This window comes from Zootoca vivipara, chromosome 2, assembly GCF_963506605.1.
Source record: "Zootoca vivipara chromosome 2, rZooViv1.1, whole genome shotgun sequence".
Classification (NCBI taxonomy): Eukaryota; Metazoa; Chordata; class Lepidosauria; order Squamata; family Lacertidae; genus Zootoca; species Zootoca vivipara.
Window position 1 is genome coordinate 109,217,784 of NC_083277.1, and position 20,067 is coordinate 109,237,850.

Consider the following 20,067-nt stretch of genomic DNA (forward strand, 5'->3'; position numbering starts at 1 on the left):
AAACTCCGCCGTAGTTTAAAATGCATCAATTTAATAACCAGAGGCATTCTCCAAATAGACATACCTGTCAAGGCACTTACTGTTAATACAAACTATATTGAGACAAACAAGCGACCTCGAGGCAGAGCACACTTTGCCATCAGCGCCTTCTCTTTTAAATCAAGCGTTTGTCAGGCTGAGTGTCTCCACTGATCATAGCTGTGTTAGGAACAGCAGGGGAGATTGATGACAAACCAAGCGTTGGGTCTCAAGCCATTTAGATAGAGCTCTTGAGGTGACTCTACAAAGCAAAGCAGCCACACAGGATCTTTTAAAGATATTTATTTCAAATGCTAATGCCTGTTTTACCAAAAGAAGGGAAACACAGAAATAGCTTTCTGATTGCCCAACCAAGGCCTTTTTTAGTGCTAAGCTGAGGAACCAGTCATGGAGCTGCGCCCCCCCCCCCCAATAAAAATGGCATGAGTTCGCCTGTACCCACAACTTAAACGCCAAAACACCTGAGGTCCTACAGGGGTCATTTCTTACTGTCTCTTGTCTGACAGGTTCCTAGGGCCACATGTCAGATTTCTCGTGGCCCACATAAGACTCTGGCTGTAGTATCCCTGGCCTGAATTTACATGTCAATTAGATAAAAGGAGGAGGAGATACAGAAGGGGTGCTCCATGGGTAGCAGAAATTACTCACCATCACATGATCTGCCTTTGTGGTTAAAATCAAGAACATGACAGTAAAACACAGTGGCAAGGGAGCGATGCTAAAATGTATGGCAGACTGAATAAAAAAATTAAAGACTTAAAAGCAAATCTGCAGTTCACACAAATTTCACAAGCCCAGTAATATCTACTGTTTCTCCAGAAGGTAGCAGAGCAGCTTTTATTTTTATTTTTATATAATTTTCAGATTTTAAAATTTACAACAAATTGCCGAACAAAACAAAAAGAGAATTCCATAAATTCCCATATACGGTACCTCCCTCCATCCCTTTGTGGGTCCTATTGTTAATCATTTCCTCCTGCATCTTTTATGATAATCCAAATCTTTTACTCCATTATGTCCAAAATTCACCATTACACTACAAGTGATATTCCAATCCTACTAACGATTTTAACTGCTTACAATGTTTTTTTAAGATAAATTATAAATTTCCCCCATTCTTATGAAGCAGCTCTGCTACACTTGAATTTCAGTGAACCGGCATCTGTCAGCTCATTAAGTCCATTTGAGACCCAGTAGTCAAGACGGACCAGCCAGTAGTGGTCAGGATGTTCCCGAAGGGAATTGTCTGCACGGAGCATGCATCCCACTTCAGTTACCGCAGTTACTTCCTATGAGTTACTTCCTATGAAGTTACTTCCTATGAGGCTTTGAGGGTCTTAAAAGTCATTTTAGGCTGGGAGCTCAAAGGTTTGCCATTTCAGAGCTCTTAACACTTGTTTCTCCACCTTCATCTTGTGAAATGCCCACCGCATGAAATTATATTGGGTTTATGCCGAGATGGAACAAAAACTTGGGGTCCATTCTCCAGATGGTTGGCTCGCCACACATACCAACTGGTCCTGGATAATTTCCCAGTAGCTTGATCATTTGTGCACCAAAACTACCAGTTCTATGGACTATTTCCTCCTCTGCTGTAGGCAACCTACCACGTAGTCCAGCCCCTCCCTCATCCCTTCATTCTCACATACTCAAAGACACACCCTTTCATTTTGAGTGATTCTTCTTCCTACAACCTCCATTTCTTCTTGCTCCCTGTCTTTCTTCTTTCAACATCCTTTCTCTTCCTCTCTGACCCAAGGTAGTAGGAAGCAATAAGATCAAAGACTGATGGTTCTCTTTGTTCCTATACCTCCCCATTACCACAGCATCCTGATTCTCTCTCTCTCCCTCTCTCTCTCTCCCTCCCTCTCCCTCCTATCTCTTGTGGCCCATTTATTTTACAAACAGCCATTTTAATGCCATGAATTACTCCAGCTGTAATGAAATAGGAGTTGTTACAATCCCCATCTGCTAAGTTGATTTAAAGTAGTTGGCCTTTCATTATAAATGGTGTTTAAATCTACTTGCCATGAGATTTTAAGTCAATTTTATTATTAAAATGGCTGATGTATTTAATTAATTCAGCCAAAAAATCAACAAGAAGTTAAGTACACAGAAGGGTAGGAGAATCGGGAGCCTACAATCTGGGGAGCCAAAGTGGATCACAATTTAGTTAAACCTTGATCACATGAATTATTTGGAACATCTCTGGAGTGAGGATAATTACTTACTGCCTACTCATAAATACCTCGATTAATATGATTGCATAATACTGCATTCACTATATTAACTTTTCCAAGCTAGGAAGGGCTAGAGGACATGTAGGTCATACTAAATTTCTCGGACATTCACATGCAGTTATATTGTGCCCCAAACATGCATTCTTATGTTGTACTTTTTTCAGAGGAGGGAATGGGGGGACCATGGAAAAACCCAGGAGTGTTGAAAGGGCTGAAAGATTCTTAGAACATTTTGTATAAACTGCATTGTATATAAATGTCCCAGTTCCTGGGAACTATTCACATATCCAAATATGTTGAGCCTAGAACACTGGATTCCCAATAAATGTTCAGAGCAACCACAGAAAATGCTGGTGTAATATACCTGCATGATATCTTCACTGGATCAAACGGTAAAAGGTGGCACAGACTTTAGACCAGAGGTGGGCAACCTCAGGCACAGGGTGTCTATCAAGTTCTATCAAGTTATCATGACTCCCATGAGGCCACCGCTTCATACTCTTCTTGGGAGCTGTGAAGTAAACCACAGGGCTGGGAACTCGTTCGTCCCTCATAATGTGTGCCCCAATCCCATTAGTTGTAGTAGCATCTCAGTGAAAACCTCTCTCATGAGTGTTGTTAGACTTCGATGTAGCCATGGGAAAACCCAGCCAGATGGGCAGGGTAATAATAATAATAATAATAATAATAATAATGATAATAATAATAATAAATATAGTTATTATATTGATCGCACAAACCCTTCTTTCAGGAGTGCATATCCAGCATTTGTTTGTTACACAGATGGCCTCACAATTACAGAATCAGGAGCTGAACACTGTCCACAACCCTTTTGGGCTCATTATGCCTTATAATCGCAGCTCCTTTCCTTGAAGCAACGTGGATAACGCCATCTCTGAGAGTTAGCCGAGAGGAAAATCCAGCAAGCCAAAGATCATCACCTCCTTCTTCCTGAACTCCTTGACTGTCCTTGGCTTCTGGAGTGAGATGAAACCCTTTGCTACCGAGTCCAAAAAAATGCCAACAGGGGCACAATCCCGAAGTCTTAAGATGTTATAATAATAATAAAAAGTACAATAAAATCATAAAGACATGGCTAATGAGCCTGTGCCCTCTTGTCACCATTTAGTGGGAAATCTCATTAATTCTTTACAAGGCCTTTTAGAAGACAGACCACAATAGGATTGTACTAATGCTTCCTCCAGCTCTGCTGGCTGTCAAAACTCTGTAGATGACTTCATTGCCTTTGACATTTTTACTTCTGTCCAGTTTAGTTTGTTTGCTTGCTTGAAAAAATAACCTACTGTGTCAAACATTAAAAAAAAGGTCAAGCATTATTTTTCTCCTCTGATGGGTTATAAACTAAGATAAATTAATACAGCGCACCAACCATGTTGACCTTCCTATTAAAAATCTGCCTGCTTTAGACATTCTTTTTCTCTCTTTAGCAATTAAATTGAAGTTCTACATAGCGCTCTTTACTACCCAAGCCATAGTCAGACTTCTCTAGCGAAAAGTATTAGATACAAAGCATTTCACCACCCAGTCACATGACCCAATGGGTGATTTTGCTACACAGTCACATGTTCCAAGAGGAGTTCAGTGTGGCAAGAGATGCTGGGTTCAACTCTGCAGACTGCACGAGACAGTGGCTGGTGCCTTTCAGGACTGCATGCTGTTGCCACTTTTTTATTGCGTGCTGGAAATGATGCTTCCTCAAGCTTTGGGCTCCTTGCTTGTGAACTTGGACCAGCTGGAACCAAAGGTGTTATCTCAGCTGTCCCCAAAACACATACAGGAAAGCCCATGAATGACAAGGTGGGCTGCAGATTTCCCAAGGCAACCCAAGATAAAGGGCACCTACACAATTCCAGAGTGGAAGTCCTAAAGACGGTTGGATGGCGTCTTGCCCCCCTCCTGCCAGCAACTCCTGCAGCGCAGCTGGTGCCAAACGTATTGCTCTGCTTCCCTTTGGACCACATCAGAGAGACCAAGCGGGGAGGGTCTTATCATCAGGGCAACCCAGGCCCTCCATACACACTGCCCAGGCTTGCATCCTGGGGAGGTCACTTCAGTTCTGCTGATGCAGCGGTTTGACTTCACCCCTGGAGGTTCACTCCATTGCCTCTCGAGCCAGATGGATGCCAATGGCAACAGTTGGTGGGGGCGGCGCAGGCAGAGCGGCATTGCTCACCTGCCTTGTGGACACCGCTGCTGTTTCCGGAGAGGGGGAGTGGAAGCGGTGGTGCAGACCTGCTAGCAGAGCCAATCGGATGCTCATAGTGCCATGCCCGGACTGCACCCCACTCCGTTCACCTTGCCTTTCTCAGGAATTGGCAGCAATGCTCCGTGTCCAGAAGGCTGGTGAGCAACGCCAACCTGCCTTCCCACCCCACTGACCACTACTGCATTGATAAGTCGCGTCACTTTTGTCCTGATTTATAAGATTAAGTATATAATCTGAATGTCGGGGGTTCTGCTCCAGTCTATTTCTCCACATTTCATTATGAAGTTATAACAATGGCAGTCAACACGGCCTTCTCTCACAACATCTGGTATGTTTTCTCGCCCAATTTGCTAACTAAACCTAACTAATATGTTTGCCTCTTTATTTGTTCCGTCCAGAGCTTCCATTTTTCTCAATGTTTTTTGATGAATCCATTGCTGTAGTGCCCACAAGTTGCAGGCAATTACCATTTAACAATCTACATATTTAATCCCACTCAAATGGTTGACAGCGTGTGCTTCGTATGTTCCGGCTTTCCTTCTTGGTGGTGCTGGTAGCGGTTACTCACCATGATGCATTTTATTGTGTTGGAAGCAAGGCAACCCCCTTTCCCCCAAAAGGCTTTGCAATGAAGAATTGGGTTTACAAAGTAAAGAGTGGTTTTTAAATGAAAGGTCTTGGTGGGAAAGCAGAAGGCAGGAGATACGCACAGGAAGAATACCAATTTGAAAGGTAAATGGCTAGGAGCTCCTTGATAAAGGATTCCAGTGATTAAGACCCCTCTGCCAAAATCGTGCACGCTTTTAGCAACCTACAGGGGGTTTTTTAAAGCTGGGTGGCCATATGTCCAAAATTTCCTGGACATATCCAGAATACTGCAGCCTCAAGCAGTGTCTGGAAATTGGTGGAAAACGAACAAAACAAAACAAAAAAGCTCAATAACTTTCCTGCCTGGATCTTCACTTTTTGAAGCGTGCAATATATCTTCACATAGCCTAGTATTATGGGCAGTCCCTACCCAAAGGTGGTGATGGTGGAGAATCTCTGTATTCAGAAATAATTACATGGTATCGCAGCTGCATAATTTGCATCCCAGAGAACCAAAGTAGCCCTTTTGCATGTTTCAATATATATTGGGGCCTGCAGGGTACCTTTCCCCTGAGCATTGGTTTTTTTTGGTGGGGGGGGGATGTGGATTGTGTGTGGAGCATGCATAGTTCCTGCGAGACGATTGGTGGGTTGTATTCCACATGGCATGTGACAAGGGGTATAGCTTTGGCTGTTAGGCACAGTTTTGAAGCCTGGGTTAAGTTCTGAGCATTGCTTTCAGTTGTTCATCCTGCATTGCTATCGCAAAACCTTAACCACCTGCAATTTAAATGCTTAGGTCAGCTTCTACCTCTCATGATTTTGCAAAGGGCCCATCTCCAGCTCTCCATCCTTTGCAGATTGGGATGCTGAAAAACAGACACACTACTGGGCTACGGCGGCAAATTGCTATGGCAAGCGGCAGAACGGTGCCGACCTCTCTGGTGCATTTTGCATCTTAATGTGTTAAATTCACTTATTGACAATAGAGAGGAGGAACAACTGGTGCAGCGCCAGTAGAAGCCAGATGGTCACTGCAATTATTAAAATTACGCGGGCTGCAAAATCTCCAGGATAAAAGGGGGGGGAGTGCTATTATGAAATTTACGAGCTGGGTAGGAGATCACATTGCAAACAAATCTGAATTTCCAAAAAGGATATTTGTCATTTTGAAAGACAGCAGCGGGTTTGATTCTCCAGTATTTATTATTTGCTTTCCCCTCTATCCTTAGGTTCAACTAATCCACTATAACCATGAGTTGTACACAAATGTTACAGAAGCTGCAAAAAGTCCCAATGGCTTGGTGGTAGTTTCTATATTTATGAAAGTAAGTATAGTACGATTTCATCTGTGTTGAGTTTCATTCCTTTCAGATGGTTGTAAGAAATTAGGAGCTTTTGTGGCTACTCGAATTTAAACCTTTTTCCAGTGCATTCCCAATATATATCAACACAGAAGTAAGGCTCAGGTGTGTACAGGGTTCCAGCCTATGTAGATTGCTTTAGTAGCTGGTAGATTGCTTTAGTAGCTGTTTGCACCTCAAAGCTGCACGCCATACCTAAGGTATGGTGAGAGCTGGACCATAAAGAAGGCTGATCGCCGAAGAATTGATGCTTTTGAATTATGGTGCTTGAGGAGACTCTTGAGAGTCTCATGGACTGCAAGAAGATCAAACCTATCCATTCTGAAGGAAATCAGCCCCGTGTGCTCACTGGAAGGACAGATTGTGAAGCTGAGGCTCCAATACTTTGGCCACCTCATGAGAAGAGAAGACTCCCTGGAAAAGACCCTGATGTTGGGAAAGATGGAGGGCGCACAAGGAGAAGGGGACGACAGAGGACGAGATGGTTGGACAGTGTTCTCGAAGCTACCAACAGGAGTCTGACCAAACTGCGGGAGGCAGTGCAAGACAGGAGTGCCTGGCGTGCTCTGGTCCATGGGGTCACAAAGAGTTGGGCATGATTAAACGACTAAACAACAAACAACAACATACCTTAGGATGGAAAATGATCACTGTGGCTCATACTCGGTGTGAAATTCAATTGCTACAAACCATTTCCATCTTTTCAAAAGTGTATGAAGATGTTTTAATTCTAAATATGCTTTTAGAACATCCACTGTGGCCCTCTTTTAGGCTGCAATCCTGTACCCCATTGAACTCAAAAGAACTTACTTCTAAATAGACACTGATAGGGTTGCACTGTTAATGCCTCTATGCTTATCTGATCCTCTTTCCCTCCCATCTTTTAACATATGGTATTAGAGTGGATGTTTCTGTGGCCATATTAGTTTGATGCACACTGAATGTCAGTATATGCTAAAAGGGATTTCATATTAAATTCAGAATTACTACTTTGAGCCCATAAAGCCCCAGTAAATAATCAAAGCTTCACTTGGCAAGGTACATAAACTTGGGGTGAAGGTAGATATAATATTCGAAGAGCATTTATTTTTATGTCTACATGTTTGTGTTCTGGGGTCAGCTCTGAGAAACTCATCCTGTTCCTTTTCATTCTGATTTTTTTTAAAAGACGAAACCAGAGGTACCTATTGGTTAGCACTCATAACATCACCAACCCACTGCCCAATCCCCAGTTTTGCAACTTTTTAAAAAAATTCTGTAGTAAAGTGGATGAACATATATTTGAAAATGTTATGTATATATTGGTCTGAACATACACATTCCAATTTTAAATTCTTTGCATATAACTAAGTCCAACAGGTGGAGGAGAATGGTGTCAAACAGATGAGTAACAGGCAAGAAAATTGTGGAAAATATCATAAGGGGCAATTACAGGCTACACTTAACCTGATGATCTTTATACCTCTGCCCATACAATGATTCAACAATATTTTCCACTTTAAATGCAATATTCTTTGCTGCTCTGCCACCTTCGCTATAATTCCCTGCTGGACAGTGTCCTGGAAGCAAATTCAGCCACTGTATCCGAAGTAACTTACCAGAATGTATGGCAATGTATGAGGGCCAACGTACCAATTCCCAATGAACCTGGCTAGGTGCCTCATGTTACATTATTTGAGCGTGGATATTTGGCAAGAAGAACCAAGTGTAGGACTCTGAATCATGTCCAAACAGCTGGAGGATGGTCGGGAAGGCTGTGAGTTGGGGAGGTGTTTAACCTTTCCTCACCTACTGCTTCCCCCTGAATTGCCCTCCCTCCAGCCATCCCCTCTCCCGATTATGGGTTCTCAGATTTGTGTTTGCTATGGCAAGGGAAACAGTGACTTGGGGAGGGGTTTAGCAGGAAAAGCAGTGGGTGGAGGAGGGTTAAGCAAATCCTCCTCCCTACTGCTTTTTCAGCTGGTTGGCAGCTGCTCCGGTTCGCAAATCCAATTCTGCTGCCAAACAGATTGTTCAGCCCACACATTGCAGGCTGCCAATGATTAGGCATGTAGGTTTTTCCCACAAACATTTCTTCTTCTTCTGTAGGATCCCTTTTTCTCTCATCACATTAAATCATCCTGCAGGACCAAGAGATGCTTTGATCTTAGCTGCCAAGTACCCTGTATTTCGCGGGAAACCCGTTTTTCCTTACCGTTTCCCGGCGGTCTCCCATTTCAGCTCCTCTCCCGTTAATCTCCCTTATTTTGGCTCCTGTCAGCGGCCATTTTTCTATGAGCACCAGAAAATGGCCGGCGGCGGAAGTCACGTCTACACATGTCCGGAAGTGCATAAACGCAACTTCCGGTGTCGCTTTGCCCATCTATGGGCACCGGAAATGACTGGTGCCAGCACCAGAAGTTGCGTCTATGCACTTCCGGACATGTGTAGACGCGACTTCCGGCGCCGGCCATTTTTGGGTCAGCCATAGATGGGTCTACGCAACTTCCGGTGTTGTGCGGCTGCCGATCCCCGATTTCTCCACAAGAGACTTGGCAGGTATGGCTTTGATCTATTTGCCCTTGGCCTTTAGGCCAATCTTCCTTTGTTCTCGTTTCGTAACTTTTGGAGAGTTTGTGTGTATATATATTCATTTAGAAAAGCTCTGTATGGCACAACTGGAGCTTCTTCCATAACAACAGAAGACTGGCCAATAAAATAGGTCTCTCAGTTGCTCAGTTCCAGTCCCACCCATGTTCCCACCCAACATACCAACAATATGTTTCTAGAAAGGAGAGAGAATCGCACTGCTGGAGGAGGGAGGTGACTGTTGGCAGCGTGAATAGCTGCTTCATGAATTTTGAAGACTTTCTTAGTGGAGAATGTGATTTTTGTACTGAACAGTTCCTAGAAGATACCGCTTTTTGCTTTCCCGTGTCATCCAAACCCACGTCAAAATGTCAAGTGCTGATTAACTCCTATATAAAATTTGCAGTCAGGCTCCGCTCAGCAACTGTGTGGCCTTGAATCATGACCACAACATGAAAATTTAACCAAGCATCAAAATAAATAGAGGCAGAGGAGGCCTGAGGAGAATAGAAGGAGTGGAAGAAACAAAAGAGAAGCAGGTTCATAGATCTGGCAAAGAAGAAAGCATGTTTCATGTCACAGTGTCTCACACAACCTCGAAGACCAGAAATGAGGAAGGCACATATATTTAAGGGTTTGAGTTTGTTTGCTTTTAGTCGAAACCCATCCTGCCAATTTCTTGAACATCTCCTTCGTCCGCAGAAGAAAGGCTTCTGTTCTTCTGCCTCATTCATAGTGGGTGATACTGAATTTCTTTAGAATTGTGTTGGGTGCAGAGTTGAACCTTCTTCTCAGAAGTGAACTTTCTGCAACCAGAGGCCTTCTTACTGGGGATAACAGGGGATGAAATACCTAGGAAGGATGTTACTTTCTTTCTGTATGCCACAACAGCCGCAAGAATTCTACTTGCAAAGAATTGGAAGAATGAAGATTTACCAACAGTGGATGAATGGCAGAAGAAGCTGATGGAATTCATGGAACTGTTAGAGTTGACCGGGAGACTCCGGGATCAGAGTGAAGCAGCAGTGGAAGAAGATTGGAAGCAATTTAAAATTTATTTAAAGAATAAGCATATAATTGATTAGAATTAGCGGAAGTGAGGGAGATAAAATAGAGGTTGTAGTTAATACAATGGTGTGAAATAGGTATTGTTAGAAGTTAATGATAATTTAATTAAGAAGTAAGATATAGATAGAATATAAAAGTGTAAGATGTAAAAGATAGAGAAATAAGGTAACATTAAGTTAATAATTAGAAATTATATAAGATTTAGACTTTACTACAGATGATATGTAAAGAATCGCAGAAGGAGGAGGAATGAGGAAGCTAATAGATTAGAAATAAGGGCTATAAGTTAGAATTTTTGTTTTGATATTTTTTGTATTTTTTGTGTTTTCTATTTTTTTGTGTGTTTATTTTTGTATGTTTTTGTTGTTTGAAAATCTTTAATAAATACATTTTTTATAAAAAAAGAAGTGAACTTTCTGCAAACTCCCGAGTTGCACCTTTATTATTTATGCATGAGGTGTTTGTGGTGACCAGTTTTTGATGACAGATTCTCTCTCACACAGGTGTCTGAATCATCAAATCCATTTCTAAACCGTATGCTTAACAGAGACACCATCACCAGAATAACGTATAAAAGTAAGTTTCTTTTTGAAATAAATGGATAAAGGGTTCTGGGGGAATCATTCGGTGGGTGCACGTCACATTGTGAGGAATCCAAGATTTGGTACTTCCCATATTGGCTGTGAGCTTATTCAAGTTTTCCTCGGGGGCATTTGGTCAGAGACCGTTTTCAAGATAAGTACAGGTATTTCTAGGTGTCGGAGAGAACAGAGATCAATGGAACATTTATTTAATTTATATTTCATAGAATTGTCAAATTGTAGAGTTGGAAGGGATCCCAAGGGTCATCTAGTGCAACCCCCTGCAATGCAGAAATTTTTATTTCAATATTTATAAATGTCCTCTTCAACCTAAGCCCTTTAAAGTGGGTAACAAACATTCAAACCAGAATCAAAACATAACAGAAGACACACAATTTAAAATATGTCAAAGGTAACCATGGGGGGGGGGGTGTTTTAAAAAGGAGTTACCACACAAGATATGAGCAATCTGCTTAGCTAGTGTTAACTTCTAGGTATTCATGGTTGCTTCAAGCTGTCTCAAAAACATGTCTTTATCATATTAAAGTGCATGTGAACTTACATATCAACTGGGCTAATTAAATCTGGACCTAATTATATTTCAACACCACCTAAAAACTGTTAGCAAAGTCTAATAAATAATGCAAATTGAGTCCAGAGAGAAAAATCTTGATAACACTCTACTGAGCAAACTGAACAAAAACAGTATATAATTTGAGGAGAAATAAATAGAGTGGTCTTTCTTAGGTCAGGCCTTGTACATAACAAGCAGACATTCAGCCAAACATACAAAGGAAAACTCCCTCAGCACTACACAACCAATCGGGGCACATGCCACGTTGGGTGAAGATCATGCTACGATGCCTGATTGCTAAGCACCCTGGGATCATTAAAATTGATGAAGGGCTAGATATAAATTAAATTAAATAAACTTGGACATTGTGATAAGCTATGCTTAGATGAAACTAGGTAGTAAGGAAGAGAGCCTGCATGGGAAATAAGACAAGGGAGCCCATAAGCCCATTTGCAAAAACTGTGTCAAGAGCTGTGATGGGTAGCATGCGGCCTAGTTAATAGCATTAGAACATCAGCATTAGAATGCCGTTAGAACAGAGTTGTCAAAGACAGTACATAAGAATTACTTCCTGCAATAACAAGTATTGATTAGAAGCATTTTCAGGACAAAAAAGGAATGCAAAAAAAAAAAAAACAACCCCAAGTTATTGAAAGTAATTTCACAGATGTCTTGGATGATGGATTATAGTGTCATTGCACGGGGCGGGGAGATCTAATTTTGCTTCATATATTAGAAGGAATTCTGTGCTGCTTTTAAACAGCTGGCTTTTTTAAAAGCCCATGTTTAGGAGCTTCATTTGTGCAGTCAGTGTTCAGTTTCAGTTTGAAGAAAATAAGAAGTGTCATTCACTTAATTTTGGTTAGGCTAAAGAGTGTGGAATTAGGTTCAAGATGAGGAAAAGTTAATGCAATAATTGAAGCTGTGGTTTTCAAAGCATCACAAAAGATATTCTACAGAAGACGGGTCAGGAACATCCTAAGAGCCAAGTGCCCCTTGGATTTTCAAAGTGGGTTCTTTAGATGAGTGCTTCATTAATTTCCTAGTGATTCCTAGCAACCACCCCTCTTTCATACAGTGTTATAGGAACTCATGGGAACAACTGTAAGTATGATAAGAACTATATTGATAGTTCTAAAGAATCTTTACTAAAATATTCCCGCTTTTTAAAAGCCAGGAACTGGGGGACTCAAGATTCTGGGTTTAAACTCTCTTTGTGCATTTCCAGAAGAAACACATTTGTTTTTACAGGAACTAACATCTAAAACTAAGGGACGCGGGTGGCGCTGTGGTCTATACCACTGAGCCTAGGGCTTGCCGATCAAGAAGGTCGGCAGTTCGAATCCCTGCGATGTAGTGAGCTCCTGTTGCTCTGTCCTAGCTCCTGCCAACCTAGCAGTTTGAAAGCACGCCAGTGCAAGTAGATAAATAGGTACTGCTGCAGTGGGAAGGTAAACGCCATTTCCGTGTGCTATGGTTTCTGTCGTGGTGTTCCATTGCGCCAGAAGCAGTTTAGTCATGTTGGCCACATGACCCGGAAAGCTGTCTGTGGACAAACACTGGCTCCCTCACTGGGAAAGCGAGATGAGCACCACAACCCCATAGTCACATTTGACTGGACTTTACCATCCAGGGGTCATTTAAAGGTAAAGGTAAAGGGACTCCTGACCATCGGGTCCAGTCGTGACCAACTCTGGGGTTGCAGCGCTCATCTCGCGTTATTGGCCGAGGGAGCCGGTGTACAGCTTCCAGGTCATGTGGCCAGCATGACAAAGCCGCTTCTGGTGAACCAGAGCAGCGCACGGGAACGCCGTTTACCTTCCCGCTTTGAGCGGCTTCCCATCTTTGGCATATGTAGTCCTTGTGATAGGACATCTCCTCCTACATCAAGCTTATGTTTCAAAGCAGGTTGGGTGCCCTTGAGAGGAGTCCTCTTTGCCATGAGCTTCAAAAGGACTTGGGGCCTCATGAAGCTAACCTTAAAATGGGAGGTGAACAGCCCTGGAAAGAACTACAGCTAACCTAACCCCCTACACCTTGCCACACTATTATCCGTCATGAATGAAGCAACAGAACATGAGGGTGTCTTCGCTGCTTCTACTGCCACTAAGGGAAAGGGGAGGGTGTGTTTGGGTGGTGGTGACAGGGTGGTGGGATGTGGAGATCATGGATTGGCTTAGATTCTCTCCCCCCCCCCCCCGATGCTCTGTCTATTCTCAGGCAGTCCAAGGGCAGCCTCAGAGAGCTTGGTCCTCTCTCAGATCAGAAGAACTTCTTACTCCCTTGTGCTCATCATCTGTGTTGAAACTCTACATTTCAGCACCTTTTATAGGCATTCTAATTTGGGGGCTCCTGTTTTTGAAAGACAGAACCCAGAATTCCATCAGTTTTAAAACTTTGTTTAACACCTGCATTGCGACAACCCTTGGAAGCCACACCATTGATTTCTGGATTAAAATATACAAAGCACGGTTATTTTGCACTTAAATACCTGTGGAGTTATTGGCAGACCAAAAGGACTACCTATTACGCTACAGGAAGTAAATTGATCTGACAGTGGTTTGAGACAGTGCCAGGAAATAAATAGTGGGTGATTTAGGCTTGGATTGTGTTTGTTGTCTTTATGGATGCATGCAACATGAAGAATAGCATAAGAGCTTGCAGAACTCCTGCAATTCCTTGGCCAATTAAGATTTTTTATGCCAAGTCCATTCATTATCGACATGGCAAAGCTAAAAGTACAATTATATTGTGATGGAAGATTATATGGATGGTTTTTGACCAGTTATCATGTGGCCATCTGTTGGTTGGCCACTGTTTTCTCTGTGGCAAGTGGCATAGCACTAATCTATGTGGGGCATTCTGTCAAATGTTCAAACCTTGGGTAACTGGTTTTAGCCAGCAAACTAAGGCAAAAGTAACATGGTAATTGGACTTCCTGTGCAGTTTGCTGCATTCTGGGCTTTGAATACAGTCGTACCTTGGTTGTCGAACGTAATTCATTCCAGGAGTCTGTTCAACTCCCAGAACCGTTTGAAAACCAAGGTGTGGCTTCCGATTGGCTGCAGGAGCTTCCTGCACTCCATTGGAAGCCATGTCAGATGTTTGGCTTCCGAAAAATGTTCGCAAACTGGAACACTCACTTCCAGGGTTGCGGTGTTCGAGAACCAATTTGTTTAGGAGCCAAGCCGTTCGGGAACCAAGGTACCACTGTAATGTTTCTTTCAAGACCCGAGTGTAAATGTATTTAGTAGTAGACAACCGAACAAGACCACCATCATGCAACAAATCTGTTTGCTTTAAATATTTATATGCCCTCCTGTAACCGTAAAATTTCTGAATGCATCTTTTAACAAAAAATGTAAATTATATACAAAAAATATTAGCATTAAAACCATAGGCCAGGTAAAATTATTCTAAAGCAAGAACAGATTAATAGATTAAATATACAGGCACCAAAATGACATGAAAGTTAGCATTGGACAAACCTCTCTGGGGAGAACATTCCTAAGCTAGGATGTTTCAACTATAAAGACTCTTTTCCCACTAGTACTTTTTATTAGCAGCAGCAGTATTAAATTTATATACCTCTCAGTCGGTAAAGCATGAGGCTATTAATCTCAGGGTCATGGGTTTGAGCCCAACGTTGGACAAACTACTCCTGCATTGCAGGGGGCTGGAACAGATGAGCATAGAGGTCCCTTCCAAATCTACAATTCAATGATTCTGTGTTTCATGGCTTCTAAGACCAAGAACAAAACTGAGAATCATTGCAGTGGAGAAGAGGTCATCAGACGTCTTACATGCAAAGGTCCTGGGTTGAATTCACTTTAAAGGGGTCTTGGGATAAGACCGCCTTGTGAAAGATGTTGCTCAGCTGCTGCCATTGGGCTTCAACAGTGCTAGGCTAGATGGACAGACTCCGCACAAGGCAGATTGATGCGTTTTAGGGGCAACATCTCTAGTATTAAAATTTAACAGAGGTTTCATTCCCTCTCATTTTGAGGCTGCACCTTTCATTTAATGACTCTACCGCGTTGTTTACAGGTGTTTATTTATAATAAAACATGGGCATATGGCAGAACAGATGGACCGAAGTTGTCACAATAAAAATGTGTGCGTGTGTGTGTGTCAGAGTGTGTCCCTGGGTTTTCATTCCCCCAGCAGAAACTACCTCCTTTTTTCACCCAAGCAGACTCACTGAAAAAATAATAGGGCGATAACTAGGAGAACTTGGCCTTTAGAATTTGAAATGCCTCATTTCGACTGAACCCTTTGATGCTCTGCATCACACTCCGTGTTTTATAAATAATGAATAGGTGAGAAGAGGAGGGAGAGAGAGAGAAAGGAGGGGGGAAAACCAGGGTGAGTCAGAAAAACGAGTCAGTGGCCTGAAAAACAAGCAAACAAAATCACCCTGAGCTGCACGTAATTCTTGCAAAATGATGGTTTCCTTTCCAATCTTCATTGCAAATAGGGCTGCGGCCATCTCTGGCTGTTATATTGACACTCTCCCAGTCCAGTAACACTATCGGAGTGACTTTGTGCTTTTCAGCTGGCATGGTGGGGGAGGGGGGGGACTGCCTTGCTGGGGCTTCTCTGCAATGAAGGCGCAAAGCACTTAAACAAAATGAAATGAAGCCCCTGAAATGGGAGAAGAGACAGAGGGGAAGCAAAGGAGGCACCCACACTAACTGCGGGTCCCCCAAAGCCTTGCCAAATATCTCACATCTGGCAGGGATGCCTTGCCTTGCCTTGCCCACTCATTCCACCACCACAGTTCAGGCACATCAAGCATGCATGGGCACGAATGCCTCCTACGAGTTCCATCTTTGGGAAGCTAAACTTGCCAGACGAAAGCAGCGTCACGTCCCGAGCCCTTTGCTTGAGTCGGGGTAATAATGTGTGGGTCAAGGAAGCAGAGTGTTGAGGTGCATGGAAATAGCAGCTGCAGTAAGTAGGAAACAAGAGTCAGAGTCAGGGCTTCCTCTTCCCTTGGGATCACAAAACCAAATCCATTTAAATCACTAGTCAGTAAGACTTGATTTAAATCATTATTATTATTTTTTATAGAAAGACTCGTTCTTGCTGGTATAATCTTAATTTTTACAACCAAATGGAAGGTTTCATTTTTGGAGCAATAAATTTTCCAGAGTAGTTTTTACATTTGTATCAAAAATTACCAATTTGGTTACACTTTTAGAAATACATTGACAGATAACTTATTAAACCTCACAATAGTTTCATAATTAACTGTTTATATTTGGACAGCTTTTCTGCCGTACTTTATTGGAAGGAGAAAAATAATCATTTCCTTAAGAACAATTTAAACAATTTAGTTAACTGAAACAATAACATTATAGCATACGTACCCATGTTTGTTAACTGATGTGGTTAAATGATTTAAAAAACAACAACAAAAAAAAATTCAGACTGAGTTTTAAAACACATGAAAAACTGTGCCCTTGCCTTTTCACTGTGTCGCAATGCCCTTGGATATAGGAATGTTAGATAAATTCAGGAAGTGCTGATTAAGTGTTGCTTGCCCAACACGGCTATGTGTGCTGTGCATGGAGAGATCTTGGCCAATGGTTTTAGTGTGCATTTGCTCAAAGCAGGGCCGGCCCACACATGAGGCAAGGTGGGGCAACTGGCTCAGGTGGCAGGATTTGCAGGGGCAGCAGGGAATGCATTGCCCGCTGCTACTGCCACTGCTCCTTGGAAGCTGGGTTTGCCATCTCCCATGCCCTCTTTGCAGTCACCTCTTGGCAAATAGGAGGTCTCCTCTCACCCTTTCCCCCAAAGTAGATCTTTACCTTCCCCCTCCCCTTGTTCCTGATAAGGGCACCGTTTTGTGGTTTGGCTCAGGGGCCAAAATGTCTTGGTCTGGCCCTGGCTCGAACATTAATATCCCAAAAAGTTTTCCACTGTTAAGTTTCCAAAAGCAAGGGGGCAGAGGAGGACCCACACATACTCCTGTTCAAAACACATACTCCTGTTCTTTTTTGTTAGACTAGTCTTAAGCATCATTCCAGAAGTGGAATGCTGTTAATGCTCAACAAAAGGGCTACCAGCAGATTTTGAGACCTTGGGCTTCTTCACGTGATCCGTTGATTGTGCGATGAATGCACGTTCATTGCCTATTGTGGCTTTCATACCCCATCTCAAGGTTGCACTTATGCTGCAGGGACAACACATTTGTCTGAAGTGCCCTATTTTGTACTGCGAAAAAGTGGTACTCCAGTATTATACGCTGTTGGAATTTTTTGTTTGGTTTCAAGTCGGGGATAAACTCTCTGCGCCATTGTGTGAATTTCCTTTGCATAATTCTCTTTCTAATTCTACAGCTGCTGTCTACGTTCTTTCTACTTCACTGAATGCCGTGTGCATTTTTTCCCCTAAATGGGAAGTGGACTTAAAAAAAAAGTGACACACACACACACACACACACACACACACACAGCAAGGCTTCCGCTAGCATCACCAATGTTTGGGATCCAAAGAACCATCTGTACTTCACATCCAAAGTGCCTTTGGCCACATGGGCAAATGCTTTTGAATGGAAGGAGTGCTGTTCAGAGAGAAATGTAAGCCTAATGCAGCTCTTTCCATGACCTCTGGCTTCTGTCAATGAAACAAAAAGCCAGGGGGGTATCATGCAAAACCTGAAATACGCTTTTTGGCAGGCTATGGCCGGTGGAGCACAAATGCCAATGTGTTCCAGGAAAGATTCATTTCTATTCAAGGTCCATCTTCAGCAGATGCGGCACCGGGGTGCAAATATCCGCCCAGCGCCCCCAAATTACCATGGATAGGGGGGGCCAAAGCTGCGCACTGCCAGCCATGGGGGGGGGTGCAACTCTTGCAACTTGGGAGGGGAGCTGCACACAGGCCAGCCATATGGTTGGCAGACCGCAGCTTCCATCCTAAGCCTCTGCAGGGATCGCTCTCCTCCCACGGAGGCTTGGGAGGCAAGCTGCATGGTTGCCAGCTATATGGTTGATGGGGCGCAGCTGGCAGGTGTGCAGGAGGGAAAGGGGAGGCCACTGGCAAAGCCGTGCAGCTCCCCCACTCGCTGGGCCCCCGAGAGGCCAGCGCCCTGGCGCAACGAACCACTATGCCCTATGGGAAAGACGGCTCTGTTTCTATCCAGCAGACCAACTCAGTTCTGATCTCTGCCACTAATTCCGTGGACTTGGGCAAAACTCTCTTAACCTCAGGCCCCCATCTGCAAAATTAGAAGACCTACCTGGCAGGGTTGCTGTGAGGGAGACCAAAAATAAAATAAAATGTTGCGGTTGTTTATTAACCACTTTGCTGTACGAGCACAGACAGTATGACAGGTGCCGATCTGTTCAGGAGGCTTTTAAAGGCTTGGACTCTTTCTAATTATAAGCTGAGCACATAGCACGCTCGCCCTGAAATCTTCTACAAAGGGATGGCTCATTAATTAGCAAGGAAGGAAGGATGCGATGAAGAAGCAAAGTGGGAAGCCCAGCCGTTTGCTTAAAAGCATATTTCCTCATTGGCTCGAGCATTTGGAGTGAGCTCTCGGTGCCTTCCACACTCCCACTGCGCACACTAAAGGGCATTAGGCTTCACTGAGCAGCTTTATTATCATACGTTAACCTTAACAAGGTAGAACAATCTTTTTCTGCAGTGCAAGGGTAATTAAATCTAAACACTCTTGGCCTTTCCAGGATATGTTGAACAGAAAAAATAATAATTGTTAATCAAGCCCCTTCTCTCTCTCTCTCTCTCACCCCCCCCCCCAAAAACCAAAAGGGAGGGAAAAAAAGGGTCAGCATTTTCATTGTGCATGCTGCTCGATAAAATGCAGTTTTACTAAATTTAAAGTCTCGTTCTGGCTCAAGTGCTGGGTGCCCCCTGTGTGCACTCAAAGCTATGGAAGCCACAGTAATGAGGAAGAGTTGCTCGTGCTTGAAGTTGCATGGCTGTCCCGCAGTCCTTGGAGACGGAGCTTTCAACTGAGAAGTTCCCAATTCTAATATCACCTCTGCCCGGCACCTCAATAGGTGGGCTTAGACAAGTGACTGCCTTGCAGCCTTGCCATCCCTCATCTGCGGGGGGAGGCGCAAGCAATAACTCCTGCTGACCTCCTAATGCTGCTGCACTGAGATGATGTAGATGAAGCCAGTGGACCTCAAAATCCGCAACTGGAATCAGTAGCAGCTGCTGTGCTGGGGCAGGAACCCAGAGCCCCCCCCCCCAGTTACTGCTGGACTGCTTGCCACCACCAGGCTGTTATTTATTGATGCAAAGCATCCACAAAACAAAAACATAAAACACAAAATAAATCTGCAAACACCCTGCAGCTGCAGCGAGCTGAAATTCCTATAGACACAAGGATGCTTTTTGTTTTTGTTTATCAAGGTTGGCAAACTATTTTGGGTTTGCGTGTGTTTTGCTGAGAGCTGCGGAAATCCCCGTGTTTGTTGCTCGTTGTTGGATTATTTGCAACTTGGTTTTCCTCCCAGGAATTCCTCCCATTAGCTTCTCAACAGCCTTGTGAAGCAGGCTAAGACTGAGAACTTGCACTTCTGACACCAAAGTTGTGACACGTCGCATATTTGGAATATCTTCGCTTGTTATTTGACAGGGAAAACTTTTGCGGGGTGGGGTATTTTGCTGTAAATATCAGGACAATGAAATGTTGTGGTTGAACCAAGGGGGCTGCTATGAATGACATTTATTGGCATCTTGCTTTTCCAGTCAGGAGAGCCAGGTTGTGTAGATTATCCCCAAACCCACTTTATATTTGCAATAGATCCCATCCTATTTCTGTAACTGTAGCTTG

At 43.3% G+C, this 20,067-nt stretch overlaps 1 protein-coding gene across 1 annotated transcript in view; it reads left to right on the forward strand.

Annotated features, from left to right (window-relative positions):
- Nucleotides 1–20,067, forward strand: part of CA10 (carbonic anhydrase 10) — a 320,562-nt gene that overhangs the window by 289,150 nt on the left and 11,345 nt on the right. Inside the window, exons 6-7 of the mRNA XM_035103821.2 lie at nucleotides 6,327–6,422; nucleotides 10,598–10,670. Of these exons, the coding sequence (XP_034959712.1) occupies nucleotides 6,327–6,422; nucleotides 10,598–10,670 (169 nt within the window). The remainder of the gene's footprint in view (nucleotides 1–6,326; nucleotides 6,423–10,597; nucleotides 10,671–20,067) is intronic.